This window comes from Mycteria americana, chromosome 6 (assembly GCF_035582795.1).
Source record: "Mycteria americana isolate JAX WOST 10 ecotype Jacksonville Zoo and Gardens chromosome 6, USCA_MyAme_1.0, whole genome shotgun sequence".
Taxonomy (NCBI): domain Eukaryota; kingdom Metazoa; phylum Chordata; class Aves; order Ciconiiformes; family Ciconiidae; genus Mycteria; species Mycteria americana.
Window position 1 is genome coordinate 35,555,264 of NC_134370.1, and position 17,309 is coordinate 35,572,572.

The 17,309-nt window shown below is 42.1% G+C and overlaps 1 protein-coding gene across 2 annotated transcripts; it reads left to right on the top strand.

Moving 5' to 3' along the window:
* Positions 1-780: 780 nt before the first annotated feature.
* Positions 781-16,992, top strand: NRBF2 (nuclear receptor binding factor 2). 2 transcript variants are annotated; one of them, XM_075505297.1, is made up of 4 exons: positions 781-965; positions 12,565-12,649; positions 14,160-14,200; positions 15,401-16,958. In XM_075505297.1, the coding sequence occupies exons 1-4, from the start codon at positions 912-914 to the stop codon at positions 16,115-16,117; spliced, it is 897 nt and encodes a 298-aa protein (XP_075361412.1). In that variant the 5' UTR covers positions 781-911; the 3' UTR covers positions 16,118-16,958. The 2 variants fall into 2 exon arrangements, with proteins under 2 accessions (XP_075361412.1, XP_075361413.1); XM_075505298.1 differs by lacking the exons at positions 781-965; positions 14,160-14,200 and having other exon boundaries at positions 15,401-16,992.
* The last annotated feature ends 317 nt before the right edge of the window (positions 16,993-17,309 follow it).

The window sequence follows — 17,309 nt, forward strand, 5'->3', positions numbered from 1 at the left end:
ATACATGGTGATACGGCAATTTTGGTATCGCTGTTATTGTCACCTGTTTACATATACTGCAATTCCTGCAATGAAGACCCACAAAGAGCAATAGCTGTTTCTTCTTCCCCTCATGGAGAGAGCTGAACCGGCCGCCCTCCTGACCAGCTTTGTGCCCGGGGCTGAAATAACAGCCCGGACCGCATCACCTTTGCCTGTTTTGGATAACGCACCTCAGGGCAGAACTGAACTCTCCAGGGCAGGAGCTGGTTTTGCACCTTTGCAAGGGAAGGGGGCTGCTCGCTGTCACTCGTGCCTGTGGCTCGCCTGCGTGACCTCTCTGATACCGGCACCGACGTTGCTGCCCTGCGGCATGGGTGCTTTTACCGCCACGCTTCATGACGGGCTGGGTGCTTTTTTCCTCACAGAAGCCCCACGCATCTACAGACCGACGACCTGTGCCACACGCAGCGCTGAATAAAAGGGGAAAAAAAGGGAAAGAAATCACGGTTGTCTGCCCCCCCGCGACGGGCGCGGGGCGCTCCCCCGGTTTGCGGCCGCGCCCCGCCGCGGGCGCTACCTGCCCGCCTTTCGGAGGCCGCTCACCCGGTCCCTCGGACCGAGCCCCCCGCCCCTCAGCGGGGCACCGCGATAGCCGCTGCCGGCGCGCGCACCCGCGGGCGGGAAGACGGCCGTTGGGGCGGCACGAGGAGGGCCGTGGGAGGGGCGGGGCGGGGCGGGGCGGGGGCAGGGGCAGGAGCGGCGCCCGTTGCCCCGGCGACACCGCCCGAGTCTCGCGCGACCCGGAGGCTCTCGCGAGGCGCCGCCCGGTACGGGCCGGGCGGAAGCGGCCGCCGTGTTTACAAGCCGCCGGGGCGGGGACGCGGGAGGAGCGGCGCCGGCGGCACCGGGAGCAGGCCGCCTCCGCGCCCATGTGCCCGCAGCCCCCGCCGCCCATGGAAGTGATGGAGGGGCCCCTCAACCTGGTGAGCGCGCGGCCGCGGGGGGGCAGGGGGGCGTCCCGTCAGCCGGTCCTGCAGCCGCTCTCGGCCCTCAGGCGGCGGCGGCGGCGAGGAGAGGGTGGCACCCTTCCACTCCTCTCCCCTCCCCCGGTGGGTAAGCGGACGGAGAAGGGCGACTTGAACAGTAAATAGGGCCCTCTCCGCCCCGCCCCCCTCCAGCACCTGTTCAGGGCTTGTGCCAGGCCCTGCCGCGGCGGCACCGGGCCCTGGCCTGCCTGGAGGGGAGCGCGGCCCAGCGGCTGCCCCGGACTAGAGGCGGCTTCTAGGGGAGGGCTGAGCTCGCCGCAGTCCGGTCCGGTGGCCGAGAGGCGGGGGAAGCGGTGGCCAGGCCGCGCAGCGCTGCCCCGCTGCTGTACGGGAGCTCCTGCAGGGCCCGCGGCTGGTGCGGCACATAGCGGGAGCTGGGCTGCTCCGTGCCCGGGAGCAGCTGGGAGCACCGCGGGAGAGGGAACAGCGCAGGGGTGCGTGTAGCGGCATGTTTAGATTGGGGCGGGGGGGGGGGGGGGGAGGGGAGCGTTAAGTCTGGCCCAAGTTGCAAACACAAGGGAAGTTCTGGAAGGAAGCGTTTAGATGACACAGACCACATCTATGCGAGTTTAAAGAGTTTTAGAGACTTATCAGGGCCCGCTACTGACAAGATGCTTCTTTTAATTTCAGAAGGTGAAATGCTTTAAAATCAGTAATTACTCTGCTTAAACTAAATCTCTAAGGAACTTTAACTGAAACACAGATGTCTGAAAAATGCATCTTTGCAAAAGCTAATCAGATTTTAAACAACCTAAATTGGTAGGTTTCTGTCACATAGACAAAATCTAGTGTCAAGAACAGTTCTCTGCTGCCTTGTGGGTTTTATCAAAGCTGTATCTTGACTGAGCCTCAGATGCAGTGATACACAGCATTCCCTTAGAAAACTAGCTTTGGTCCAGCAGTCCAATTAGCCAGGTGTAGCACACCAGGAATACAGCTGTAGTGCTTCCAGGAATGAGTTTGATCCAGAAATTGTGTAGACATTGCCATGCAAACCTGCAACTTGTGTCAATTTAGTTTTTAATCAAAGCTTATTTGCTCCAGCATGGTGTCAGCCCTGACAAACCCTTGCCTGCTCCATACCAGGTATTTCTGGATTGCTCTAGTTTCAGAAAGGCTTGTAAAATTGGCATTGCAGACCACCCATGGAATTAAGGCTGACAGTCTAGCGGGAAGATGGTCTATTTAGATCTGAACTGATGGTGCAGAACCACTCTGGGTATGTCTGTATTGTGCCGTCTCAGACTTTTTGCTCTGTATACTGGAGGCCTGATTGAAATAAGGAACAGCAGGAAGTAGAAAGCTCTTGTAACTTATTGATATGATGGGTTTAAAGTCAGAAAAACTTGCAGCACGGTAATGCAGGAGGGATAAACTATAGCTATTTCAGAGACACTACAAAAACCTTTTTAAAAGTAGATCTAGTGCATGAGCTTCTAAGGAGAAAATGATAATTGAATATTCACTAATAAATGGCTGAAAGTAGCAACTTTGTGGCAGTGCAGATATCACCAGTTAGTACTGTTTCTTACTGAGACCACTCACTAAGGATTGTAGGAGTGACAAGAATACAAGTAAAGCCTGGTTGATGATCTTCTGACCACAATAGGACTGTGCGGTTACCACACCTGTCTAGCACCAGGCTAACACTAAGATCAAGACAATTCTGCAGAATGGATGATACAGGAAAAAAGTTGCTTTATAGTTTTGTACAGGAAATTATAAAGTTGCCTGCACATACGTTCCTACTTCCTTTTAAGGAGTATCCTGAAATACAAAAACTTTTCTTGAAACTGCTGTACAACATAGTCATGGATCATCTTGTATAGAAAAATGACCTGTCTCTTCAGGTTGTGTCAAGCACCATGAAAACTCTTCCATGACAAGACCTTGAATGGGTACAGTACCATGGTTAGAACATGCCTACATTTTTACAAGGACATGAACAGGAGTTCACGTAGAGTTTTGCAAAGCTCTCCTATTCACAGTCCCTCTCTGCAGCTAAGTTTCAGATTTGCAACAACATTCAGGGAAGGTGCCAACCTCCAATATAAGAATGTCCATTTAAGTTTTTGATCCTATCCAGTGTCATGTATTTCACTTGCTTCTCCTGTAAATCTCTTACCTAAGTCTAGTTCCTGTGGATTGGAAAAGCACAACTTTTTCCAAAGATGCCAAACCATCAGAGAGGAAGGGGGGGGGGGGGGGGGGAACCAACCAAACAAAACACCCCTAAACCACAAAGTGGTTTTGGGTACACTAATTGTTAGGCTTATTTATCTGCTATCAATCACTTGAGTTCAAGAGAGTTTCCTTCTTTCAGTACATCATGGCTTGCTAGTTTTTGTGAAATTGATTTTTCTTTTGTTAAGGCTTTTCATTAGAATTTGCTATAGTTCTTGGATGTTGCTTTGTCCTGTAAAACTTGTTCATTAGTTGCATATTTGAACATCTAGTCTTAGTTACTGGAAAGCATGGATACTGTCCTGATTTTCCTGGGGAGCAGATCTGACCAAAAAAAGATTCTTAGTAGTTTTGCAGTATCATAATGTCTCCATTTCTCTGTCAACATGTAGCATGCCAGCTGCACTTAATGGCTTGTATTGCTGGCTTTCAGTTTCAGTTATTGTTTATATATTTGACTATTTGCTTAGCCTTCCTAATTACAGGTGGCATGCCTTTTTGTATTCTGCTGACTTCAATTACATTCTTTGTCTACCTTCTGAAAGATATGTTTCCCTAAAAATAATATTTTATCTTTATGCACCTGGGTCTTAGTGCCTTAAACTATCAATGATATTTCTTTTTCTTAAGTTTAATTATATTTTGTTTTCCCTAATTCAGTGATTTACTTCTGTAGATAGCACTAGACAAATACTGATTTGCTTCCCAGATCTGTTTAAAAAAAAAAAATCTGTAACTACAGTGGTTTTTCTTTAATGGAAGTTTTAATCATTGACCTTCAGGTCTAATGACTTCAATGAGAAATTGACCTATCTTTTTAGAATTTGGGTTTTAGTTCTTCAGACCCCCTTTCTGTTTTTCTTTTTAAAGTTATTCTTATCTTTTTGTATACCTTCTGTGCCATTGTTGCATGCTTAACAAATAATCATGCTGAGTCTAACCCCATCTTTCCTTCTTTTAACCTTTCTAGGACTAACTGCTGATTTGATTTTTCCACTGAGCTGTCCTCAAGGTATTCATTGTATCCAGTGATACTTCATTTAGGAATACATTGAAACAACTTGTCCAAAATCTGTTGCCATCATCTGAGTTGTTAAAGCCACAGGAAAGTGTTTGGGGGTTGCTCTGGTACTTGAGCATTCCTTTTGTCTCTTCCTCTTGCCCTTTTCCCTCCTTCCCTCTCCCCCCCTTAGTCTACTGGATGCTTTGCAGATGAGAAACGTCATCTAATCTTGAAAGAATGGGTTAAAGCCCTGATCCTTATGCTTTTACTAATAAGGAAGCCAGTTCTTCAACCCTACAAATAAAATATTTAGGTTGTGCTGCGCAACTTAAAACTGGTATGGACTAAGTGCAGTCCCTGCACCTGCAGGCAACCGTATAGCGGATAGCTAGTCCAGATGAATATTTGTTTCACATATAATCTAGTGCCATAAACTAAGACATCTTCAGCAAATTAAAACTGTTACTGCAAAAGCATAAGATAAGTCTCATAAGAAAAGACATCCTATAAAAAAAAAAAAGGAAATTAAGAGCTTCTCTGTGCCTACCTACTGTAGGGGTAATTCCTACTGCCATCTGGTTTAGGCAAAGAATTCTGATCTTGCATCCAGCAATAGTTTTAACCTTAGGTATAGGAGCAAAAGGTACCAGCCAGACACCTGTGAAGATTTTCCATACTTAAGCAGCACAACAGCACACTGCTGACCATCAGAAGCCTGGAAGTAATGCAGTAAAAATGAGGCAAATAGTATCAACCTCCAGAAGAGACTAAAAAGGAAACTTGCTTGTTGAACAGAGTCTGATGCCCAGGACTTCATAAGTCTGCCAATTCTGCTTTAATACCTCAGTATCTTCCTGTAAGATATATGCTAAGGAGCCATACCACCTCTACCTTGTATTCTTCCTACAAGGTAATAGCACTTTGTATGGTTTATAATAAAATACGATCCAAAATCTGGTGCATATCTATTGCCTGTAAGTTTCTTGAAGTGTAAGGGATCCAGCTTGAACAGTTGTTGTTCTGATGAAAAACAGAAAGCACAGACCAGTGGCTGGAGCGAGAATAACACAACAAAAGGTATATTTGCAAGAATCTCATATAATGGAAGCTTTTCATATTAATGCTGTAAGAAATTGGTAGCAACCATTCCAGTGCAAGCCAATCAATGGTCTACTTTAAGAAATGGTTTAGAAGTGAGGTGAATACCACATCCACATGAGGGCAAAATAACAAGCAGAATAAATATGCAATATGGAAGAGTAGGAGGAGAAAATAGAAAGCATCTATGAAAGTTTCCAGAGATCAAAGGATTTAAACCACATGGGCCAATGTGTTTGAGACTTAATGCTAGCCTGCACCTCTGTTCTTCTCATTGGAAAAACAGGAATATTATGTTAATCTACAGAAACATCCACTGAATCCAGTTTGTTTTCTTTGATTTTTTTTTTTTAAATAAAGCTTAACCTGAAAGCTGCTATACTTGCTCTTCCAATCCAAAATGAAAAAAAGAGAGGCAGATGCACTCAATTCTGAACTCAAGCTAGAGAAAACAAGCTTTTAGGTAATAAAAGTGGAAGTATCATTATATAGACATGCCTAACACAAAGTCTGTTTACCACAGTGCCTTGTCTTGGTTTTCCCAGTAACACTGTGATCTATATGGGGCCATTCATTTCAGCTAAGGTGTAAACGCACAGATGCAGTAGCATATCTGTCTGAGTAAAGCAACTGGAGGTGCTGAGGTGATACATCAGAAACTCAGCTGAACAGCCAGATCAGTAACAGCCTCCTTGGAAAAGCTCAATGTTGTATTCAGTCATATAACTACTATTAAAGCACAACACAGAACTGCTCCACATTACACATACAATAACTTGCAGTAGCTCCCAGTCAAGAACATAATTAGCTAAGCTATGGGTGGTTGACAGAAGCATTATTTCCTCACTGGTGTCTATGCTGTTTGGGTACCTACCAGCAGTGCCTTTCAGCTGCGTCATGATGGCATTACATGTATATCATCAAGCCATGCAGTTCATCTCTGAGTAAGCGTGCCTAACAGTTTAAAGACCCAAATGAAGCTGTTTCATAGAGGCCTGGGGAGGCAGCAGAGTGAAGTCATGGCTGAAGCCTTTCTGCCCCACTTGTTTGAAATTGTTGCTTCTGGAATAGTTTGCTTACTGAACCATTTGTTGTGATGATTCAGTTGTCCCTGCTGAGGGGTAGCTTAGTTGCTGTAACAGCTTGAGCCATGTGGTTTAGGGCTACATATAGGAGCCCAGATTGTTTTTGTTTATTATCAAGGCAGTGGGACTGTTCTCATCTAGCTTATAACCTCCAGTTAGGAAGACTTGTGTAGTACCAGCTGCAGCACTATATATGGGGACAAGAAAAGCATTACCAAAGCAGCTGAGAACTGCAGGTATACGAAATGGCTCTGACAAGCAAGTTGAAGCATTTAGTGCTTTTTATCATACTAAATGGATGAAAAGGAAGGGAACAAGGTTGATTTGACTTATGCATTAGGTAAAAGAATACCACGCCTTAATGAGTTGCAGGTGATCTGGGAAAGAGCTGCAGCTATGCCTGTACAGGGTTTTGAAGACTCCACCTAACCTGAGCAGTGTGAATGTGAGTTGGTTTCATTCCAGATCTCTTAATTGCATTTGCATGGTGAGGAACTCAGACTAACCATTTTATCTTAAATTTGGAATAGGTTGGGAACACACGTGTAGTCAATTAGAGCTATTCAGTGAATTAATGTTGGTTGGCTAAACAAGTGGTTGCTTGTCTGCCCATCTATTTAAATTCTAATATTATTGCTTACAAGCAAGCTGAACTTCAACATCTTTACAGTTTGATACAAAGTGAGTGAGGAGTCTGTTAATATTGAGAATACATTCTCATGAGAGTTTCACATACTTGTTTTGCTCCATAGTCACACTAACCTGTAATTTATGGTTGAGTCATTGTTCTGTCAACCTTGCTAAGTACAGGCTTTCAAAGACAGAAAATTGAGCTAATGTGTGGCTAGTGGTATTGGTTGAGCAGCCACAATGGGTTATGCCATTTTTTGTTTCTCCTTCAGTCCACTTATCTTTCTCTACAGAATACAAGGAGTATTTTTAAGGGGGCTTGCTTCTGTCGATAAAACTATACATTACCATTTCTTTAGGCTTAGTGGCAAATATATTCCCATTATTTAGCATAAGTTACAGTACAGCTCTATTATTTTTGCTTTTTATCTAACTGCCTGTAAATACAAGCATTTTCTATAGTAACCCTGAGTTTTATTCGTCATGATTGCACTTTTTTTTTTTCCAATTAAAAACCAAAAAAAGAAGGCCATAGTTTATTCTTGGACCTCTCAGGTCAAGTTTTCCACTTGTATTCTCTCTTAATTCCATTTTTCAATGCATATGCATTCAAACCTTTCTAGGTTCAGTATTTTCTGGTAAGAATGGGTTTGAAAGAGACTTCCATGTGTATAGCACTGACAGAGCATTTGTGGGGTGGGGGGAACAATGGTGCACCACCGCATCCCACCCTTTGTGGCCTGCTGCTGTGAACATCCACGTGGAATATACTTAGTATTCTTTTGTACAATATGCAATGCATATTGTACAATGCAATGTGCCCTTTCTGACTCTTCCTTTCTCCCATATACGTTCTTAGAAAAACAGCCCTATATCTTTAAGGAAACAAATCCCCAAACAGATCCCTCATCTCTCAAAAAAAAAACCAACTTCCTCTTTGCTTTCAGCAGTAAGAGAGCATAGGTATTGATCCTTTCTGGCAAAGATAACTGGTATCCACAGTCCATAGCATAAAATAGATGATGTTAGCAGCAAACAGTGGTTTCACTTAAAACAGTTACAAACTGTTATATTAGACAGAACTTCTTTGCAGTTAGCTTTCCTGAGGCCCCATCATTTTAGCAGCTGGGTTTTCCTGCCTTCATTTGTAACTTTATTAGTAAGTAACGCACTGTAATCTGTGCTTCATAATCATATTAAAATATATAACTTTCTAGAAAGTCCCTTACAATGAACAAAGAAGGCTCTAAGCTTAAGGTCTTGTGCAAGGCTTTGTCCAGTGAAGAGCTGTTCCCGTTAGGGGAACAAAGAAAAACAAAACATACAGAAGACTATCTGTCTCAGTTACAGAAGAACTGTTGCAAATTACTGCTCTTAGGAGAGGGTAGTAGACTTACCATGTTTGAAAGTGAGTAGTACTACATCTACCTTTTAAATACATTGTAGGATCAAGCTGTTTTTTTCCTGTTACTCTTCATTCTGTAATAGCTAGCTCTCAACTGGGATCATATGGGAAAAGCAGCAGCTTTCTCCCACTCCCCACCCCAAGCTAGGATCATATGGTAGTAATACTTTAAGTTGTAATGGTGCTCAATCTCTAGAAATAAAACTAGCATTTTTAATTTTTGAGGGAGTGGTAAGAAATCCAGCAAGTGGGCCTCATAGCTTCATTTCTCATGGCCTGCAGTCATATCATTGTCTAGTTTATATTCAGAAAAAGTAGTCGGGTGTTAATTTTTAGGCTGCTAAAGAAAGTTCTAGGCAAAGAGGAGACCTGCATCGCTGTTTTAGAGGGTTGTTTGATTATTCTTTTATTCTGTTGCTCAGAGATTACATAGTCAATGGTTTGGGTTAGTTGGGTGGAGAATCAAATAGAAACCTTTCTTCGGAATAGCAGTACAAACTTACAAGTGTAGGTATCATCCCTTAACATCTCAGCTACAGTTGGAAAGTTTGAGGAAAGCTGTTTAGCTTACCTGCTTCTGTAGTTCACCCAGAGTGGTTCAAGTGACACAATAAGGCATGCACAAATCCCTTAAGAACCAAATATGTTAGAGTAAGGTGAGGAAGCTTTTTAGCTTGGTCATTGTTCACTCACACCTGCTTCCCCTTATGAGAGTCAAGTTGTTACACCTGTCCATTTGCTTACTGGGAATTCCTGCTCATCTGGATTGGGAGGGACATCTGGAAGTAGTTGTTGAACTGCTTCCCCCCCCCTTCAATTCCATAGCTTGTTAATAAATTATAATTATTCTTACACCACATCCTACATTTATTTCCAGCACTGCAACTGGAAGAGGAAAGAGAAATCAGATATATAAACCCACTGCAGTTATGCAGCAGCTGTTTCTGTAATCATCACAGCAGCAGGACCAAAGTCAAAGCAGTCCTGCTTGAATCTCTTGGGAACCAGCATAGCAGCTCCAGAACTGTTGGTGTAAACACCTTCCTCTAGCATGACATCAGACCAGGGATAAACTTGAGAGCCATTTTTTTCACTTTATGATATAGGACCAATTCTTCCATTGCCGGTTTTATAATGGGATACTGGCCACTCTGAGTTCAAAATAGATTTGCTAACAATGGTTGGATGCTGTGTGGCTAAGTGTAACTGAGCACTAGCAATAAACCAGCAGACTAGACAAGATGTAGAAGCTTATCCATGGTACGTGGCTGTTAAGCATCCAAATAATTCTGTTGCAGCTTCATCACTTGCTGCTAGGAAACAGCACCACTAATTTCTTCAAACTGCTGGTGATGAATAATGTACCATGAAAACAGGAGAAATTCCTTGGTCCTTGGACAATCAACTAATTGGAACAAACACTCACAGCGTGGAATAAAGGAGTAAATATTTCCTTGTCAAGCTGGTAGGAAAACATACAAAATGAGGAATTCCTCCCCCATGACTGACTGCAGAACACCTAGCATTCTCACACAAGGCTGTGCTGAAACACTGATTTTTTTTTTTCTCTGCTGCAGTTCCTCTTGTTTCCACTGGGGAAGTCTGCTGCCCTGCATCAGAGTAAGATAGCCTGACATCTATATATTTTGATGTAACAGCAAGAAAGGCATTTTGACCTTGTAATCAGAGAATCCTAGCTTTTCTTTTTGCTAGCATCTCTGGACTGTTGTTTTCCTAATTTTATTCACGGTCTAGCCCAACTTCTTCAGACTCCCTTCAGCTTCACTGGGACTTAATTGAGAATGGAAATAATGTAATTGCGCAATCAAATAACAACTGACTGTCCTCAAATGTTCTGCATGTGCTTAAGTGATTTGAGTAAGATCATGCTCCAGTACTTTAAAACGTATGAAAATAACCTTTGAAAGCAATCAGACTCAAATTCTTACATTTGGAAACTAATAAATGGAACCAGGCCCCCGGCTTGTTGAATTGCTTTCTTAGCTCTTCTGCCTCTAGCTACCCTGTTTCCTCTTTCCCTGTTTTTTTAGACCTGCCCATGCAGTTTGCAGAAGCAGCTGTATCAATACTAATTTATTGAAAAATTGTTTTGCAAGGAGCTAGCTCAGGTGTTTTTATGTCCATGACACAGCTAATTTGTAACTGGGTGAGCTGCCATGAATAACTGAGGAGATGGCTCTATATGAGCTGATACTGTTTGTTCATTCCCATGGGAAATAAGTTTATCTTTCCAGCATGTGTCATTTGTAGGAGTCCATAGAAAAAGGCCATAAAATAGATGATTTTCCAATAGAAAAACACTTCCTCTTCTGAGATTATTTAACCTCAGAGCAGAAGAAACAAGGAATGCTGACAATACTATGGGGATTGAATGAAGAGGAGGAAGAAGAATATAACTGAAATATTCGTTGTGAAGAATCCAGGAAGGGGTTTGGTGTGGTTTGGGTTGTTTATTTTGTGGTTTTTTTTTTTTTTTTTTTTTTTAGAACACTCTATATTAGCATATGAAATCAGTTTTAGAAAAGCCAAATGTCTTAATGCAGTGATATAACTGCTAGGGATAGCCTTCGAACAGCTGTTGCCTAAAAGAGTGTTTTCTGTAGAAGTCATTCTCTTCTGTGGTGTCAGAGCTGCTAAAATTCTGGTAGGAAATAGAATGTACTGTAACGCTGTAGGTGATATGTCAATTTGGAGGACAGAGATGACAAAGAAATTGATCTGCATTTTAGAACTTATTTTTAAAATGGATGTTAGTGTAAGTATCATGTTAGTCCTGAAGAATCATGTTACCGTCCTGTTTGGATTATCTGACCTTCGATGCTTCTTCCAAGACTGCAGGAGACAGAGGAAAGTGTAATTCCGTAAGGCCTGTAGGGAACCAGTTGTTCTAACATCTTAGGATATGGACAAATGCTCTCATTTTTATGTTGATCCTGGAACATGCTTGAAGTGAGTCGGTGACTTCTATTGACCAAACGTCTGAAGTCTGATATGTTTTATGCCTTTATTTGGGTGAAGGGAGGGAATAGAGAATTTGTACAGGTCAGAGACAGAATTACAGAGGCAGATTTCAGGCTTTCAGCTCTGTTTCCCCTACAGGTTCAGTCAGTATGGATTTGGTAAAGGCTCTCTTGAGAAACAGTAATCTTAAAAAAAAAAGAAACAGGCAAATACTTTCTTCAGATTCCTAAGTGTCTTGTATTGTTTCACAGTGTCAGTGCCCAGTACTTGATGTCTGTTTACTTCAAACTCAACATGTAGTAAAGCAGTCATGAATAGTCTGTGTTACTGACAGCCTTGCCAGTTAGTGGTTGTAGCCTTTCATATTACATAGCTTGTCTTGGAGGAAGGACTGTGAAATTCGTGTCTTGTAAGAACAAAAAGACTTGCTTTCATGAATGTTGCAGTGCTGGTTATGCAATACTGTTTCTCACTGAGCATATGCAAATACTTGCATCAATTGCTTGCTTTCAGCAACATCCTTAGTGTACCTTAGTGGTTTACATTAGTGGCTTACAAATGCTAGTATAGACTTAACTGTTGTACAGCAACAATGTGACTTTGATATCTTTAACTATGGCAGTGCTGCTTCCATTAATTCGTGTAATCTGCAAACAAAAAACCTAAGATCTTTTGCAATTTCTTCACCCAAGAGGCAAAGCATCTTGGACATGGGGCAGCAGAAAATGTCAAACCAGCTGTAAGCTGTAACATAATTCAAATATCTCACATTCTGCAAGGTAAATTGGTTCTGTATACTTACAGCTTCTCATAGTTTCTTATGGCCTTACTGGTCTTTTTACACGACTACAGTGAATGCCTACCTATAAAGGAGAACATGTACTTTCTGAGGAACAGCTTCAAAAAGATTTTATTGTGTACACATCATCTTTGCTGCATTAACAAGCTTCAGATCTTACCTGTACAGTACAGATTCTTGTAAGGTAGTATTAAAAACAAAATCAAATTATAAAGCTTGTAAGGGAGTGGGAGCCTAAAAGCCTGAGAATTGGAATCAGTACAGTTTCTTAGATGTACTGATTACTTTTAAAACAGGTATAACTATTTGTTGGTTAACCCTCATTGATGTAATGCTCTTTCTATTTTAAGGCTCACCAGCAGAGCAGAAAAGCAGACCGTTTGTTGGCAGCAGGGAAATATGAAGAAGCAATTTCTTGTCACAAAAAAGCTGCTGGTGAGTAGGTATTTCTCACATTCCAGCTCTTAAAATCAGTTTCTAGATTTGCATGCTTCCTGTAAGTAGAATATTTAGTTACTTGCAAAATATTCTTTTTATTCTTAAAATGTGAATCTGTTTTTCAGTCCAGATCAAGAACCCTTTTGGAAACTTTTTCTCTAGTATAAGCAGCTAAAGCCAGACATTTCCAAAGTTGTTTTGATTGGGGGTGGTTATCACTGTGAAGGCAGTTCTTGACTCAAGATGAAGCCAACACCTTGTGTCATGCACAAATTGCAGTTGAGGACCTGCTGTAAGCCAGTTTCACTTTACACTTTGTGTTTTCTTCACGGCTTTCATAGCTGAAGTCACCTGCTTTCTCTGTTGATAAAGGAAATACTCAGACAAATGTTTGCTTACAAAAGTTTACTTACTTCCCTTTCCTAATGTCTGAATCAAGACAGCTAAGAACAGGTGATGAGCTCAGCTTTCCCAGAACTCAAGCAAAACAGCAGATTGCATCGCAGGCCTTGACACTGCAATTGACAGCCTCTCCTAAGTGAAACTTTGTGCATTTACCTGTCCATTTAACTAGACACGCTTAATTATTTGTGTTGGAGTCTGTCAGCTGGCTGACAGCGCGGCAACTGCTTGGCAGAAGAAGAAAGAGGAGGTCTTAATTGATGCAACAAGTAGGGTATTTCCAGTGACAGAGCTTGTGTGGGGACAAAATAAGTGGCTACTCCGAACATTGTAACCTAGATACCAGGCATTCTCACTTTCCATTCATAAATACTAGAAAACCCCATAAAATGAGAAACTGATGGTTTCTTTCGTATTTATGAATACTCAGAGCAACAAGGGATAGTACTTACATTCTAATACGCAAACTTTTCTTTTTGGTTTCCTTCACTTCATATACCAAGACAAAACCCAGAAACGCATTGATATCTTGTCATTTTCAGCACTAGCAAGATATGCTCAAAGTCTAAAGTACTGCTCTGACTGTAAGCCAGCACCTTTTCTGGTTTGGAGGGGAAGTTGATGAAAAAAGTGGGGAACTACAGACTATACTTCTTCATCAAGAATATAATTAAAAAGCATGACTTCATAATACTGGTGTGCCATGGGTGAGAGGATTTTACTTACCACATTTTGTCTTAAAATGCTTGTACATTAAAAGTCTGGTCCTTAGCTGTGTTTCTTCCCTTCATGGGAAAGTTGTTCTAGGACTTTCTGGAAATGGCTGCTGTTCTCCTCTGAAACACAAATTGGAACAACCTGAGCCATCAGGATGCCGTGGCAAGGGTGTAGCATGTATTACATGATCTTACAGTAATTTTTTCAGACTTTTGAAAAACAGCAGGTGTTTCCAGCCACTGTAACTTGGTAAATACTTCGCCTCTGGACTGCTGCTTTTACGTGAGGATTCAGAACATGGAAGGTCTGAAGCCTTTTCTTAGCTTTTATGGAAACGTTCAGGTTTTGTAACCCTATCCTAAGTGTTTATCAATTTTCTCTTCTGCAGCATACCTTACAGACGCTATGAAGCTGACCCAGTCAGAGCAGGTGAGACCAAAGTGCAGCAGACGCCAGAATCAGCCATAGCTCTGTTGTGTGCCTGTGTGTCATATTGTGCCCTGACTGGTCATACCCCTCTTGGGCGTATGATCATACCCCTGTGGGTGTACTAGCCTCTGCGTAGTTCTCTGAACCCATGGGAACTGCACCAGCAGTTTTAGAAGAGCTGTGATGCTAATCTTCCTTGAGAGTTTTTCCAAGTTTACGTGGAGCAGGGACAAGAGAACTAGTAGCCTATCCAAGGGTTCTCCAACAATGGTTTCTAGTCTGCAAGGCATCTTCAAGTAGGTGATAAAACTAGTTTCATATTTAACTTTTGCTGTGAGGCACTTAGGCTGTTTTGCTGAGACACAAAGCTGAGCACCTCATCTACAGTCTGTAATTTTGGTTTTATTGATCCTGACTGGGGGATCTCCAGAACAACAGCCCTACACCTTTCCTTATTCATTGCACAAGTCTGTCTGTGAATGTAGTCGTGTAGCCTGGTCAGCACTTTTATAGCAGCAAGCTTTGAGTTTAGCCAATATTATCAAAGCAAATAACCCTTGGAGACTGGACATCTGTCTTTCCTCCAAAGGGTCATTCTTGTAGAAAAATGGTAGCCTCGTAGAAACCAGGTGGTTTCTGTGAGTTATTAACCACCATGCCACCTGCTTCATTAAATATGGCTGAATCATTTGGGACTATATCTGGCCTTGGAGCACTTTTCTGCTTAGTGTTGGGTGTTATTAATATACCACTGGTCTACGCAGATACCATCACAGAAGCATAAAAATAGTTGGTATTATTTAGCTAAAGTGTGGCGGTGCATGCCAAGTGAATCTCTTCCTTCTTGGTGTTGGGCATAGGTCAGTTAAAATTGTAGTGCCTCCACTCAGAGGTATTATCGTAACCTGGTCAGTGACTTAAAAACAACAAACAAACAAACAAACAGACCAAATGTTAACTCACTCCTTCACAATACTAGTAGTTATGCTAAATTTGGGTGACATATCTGAATCTGTTGCATTGTACAAGCAGAGAGCACTTCTTGCTGGATTTAGTATCTGAATAACAAAAGCTCCTCTCCCTCGGGCATGCTGTGATGCTGTTTATGTAAATATTTACATGCATGTAACTTTACTTGCATGAATACTTAGGTGGGATTAGGGATCACCAATTAAATTGTTTAATCTTGTTCTTACTCAGGCTCAGCTATCACTGGAATTGCAAAGGGATAGTCACATGAAACAGTTACTGCTCATCCAGGAGAGGTGGAAAAGGGCAAAGAGGGAGGAAAAGCTGAAAGCCCAGCAGAATGCTGACAAGGAAATAGCTGCACATCTTCAGACTTCTTATAAGCCATCTGCTGAAGACTCTGATGATCAAAACATATTGGTTCCTGTTACTCAGAAATACAGTCCTTCCACAGAGAAACATCCACAGGATATTCAGGGTGTCTTTGACAGGGACCCGGATACACTATTATTTCTGCTTCAGAAGAAAAAGGAGCCGGTAGAAGCATGTATTGGGAGTAAAGCTCCAAAAGATGACAAAACAATAATAGAAGAGCAGGCAACCAAAATTGCAGATTTGAAACGGCACATAGAATTTCTTGTAGCTGAAAATGAGAGATTAAGGAGAGAGAATAAGCAGTTAAAAGCAGAAAGAGCTAGACTCCAAAAATCTCCAGTAGACAAGGAGTTGGATGTAGATGCTGACTTTGTTGAGAAGTCAGAGTTGTGGGGTCTGCAGCAACACTCAGAAACTACTTCTTCAGCTGCAACTTGGCAGAAGTTTGCAACAACTGCTGGGAAGGCAAAGGACATTCCAATACCCAACCTTCCCCCCCTGGACATCCCGTCCCCTGAACTCCCTCTGCTGGAACTCTCCGAAGATATACTGAAAGGACTGATGAATAGTTAAAAACCAGGAAAAGTACTCAATGTAGTTACCCAAACTTAAGAAAAGGGAAAACCACCGGGACAATGGTGATCTGAGGGCAGAAACATCTAACACAATCCTACTGTTGGAGAAAAGGCATTAAAGCAACTTTGTTACTGTGAAATACACATCATATCTGATCTACTTCATAAAAGTTAAAGGTACCATAATCGGTATAAGATGGCAAGCTCTTTAGTCTTTCTCCCAATGTTTCAAACCAAATGACTGCCTGGAGAATGTTTCAAGTAACACAATCCTTCAGGGTTTTAAAGTATACTATATGTAATAGTTATCTATAATGCCATAAATGATGGTGCAGAACCTAACTGTTATGATTGCCAGTTGGCTGCCACTTCATATTGAAAAATGCTTTCTAGCATGAATTTAAACTGTGCATTTCATTATGCATAACTTTGTTAATTCAGATACAGTGCAATTTACACACCTCCTGGATGGATTTATGTGCCACGCTCTATACTCCTGACTCTGTTCACCTCAAGTCAGGAGAGATTTTAATTTCCATTCTATGAAGGAACCAACTTATTAGTTCTGTTGACAAGTTTTTTTGGGTTATCTGTTTACATAACTAATCAGGGTGCATTGAATCTAGTTATTGGTTTCTGTATAAAGTGACATTGTTTAAAAAAGAAAAATCTATACTTAAGGAAAAAATACCCTTTTTGTTTTCAGTGATGCATGAATGGAATTAATTCTAGCTGGCAGCATTTGATTGAAAAAGAAATTGTTTACAGCTTAACCTGATTCAAAAAGGATATGAAAATAAAAACCAAGGTGTTTTGACACTAAACGTGTGTTAAATCTCTACAAATGTTGCAGAGTATAAAAAATTAAGATTTATACTAACAGCGTTAGTACACACGTACAGTTGAACTTCTGTGTTCATCGTCCAGCAAATACGGGAAAGCTGGGATGAATTCAGAGGGCCTTGCCTCTACGTGAAGTGACTTGGCTAATAGCTGGCTTCTAACACCTACAGAGCGCTGAAGTGTCAGAGGAAGCAGCACTATGCGTTTCCCTGGGGACAGGCTACTCGGAGCTGAATGAACCGCTCCAGGAGAGCTGTGCACACCCGCTCAGGGTTTTGGTTTTCGAGGAGGGCAGTGGAGCCCTCCTCACACTCAGGCCCTTCCAGCACGGGTCAGCCTGTGCCCTG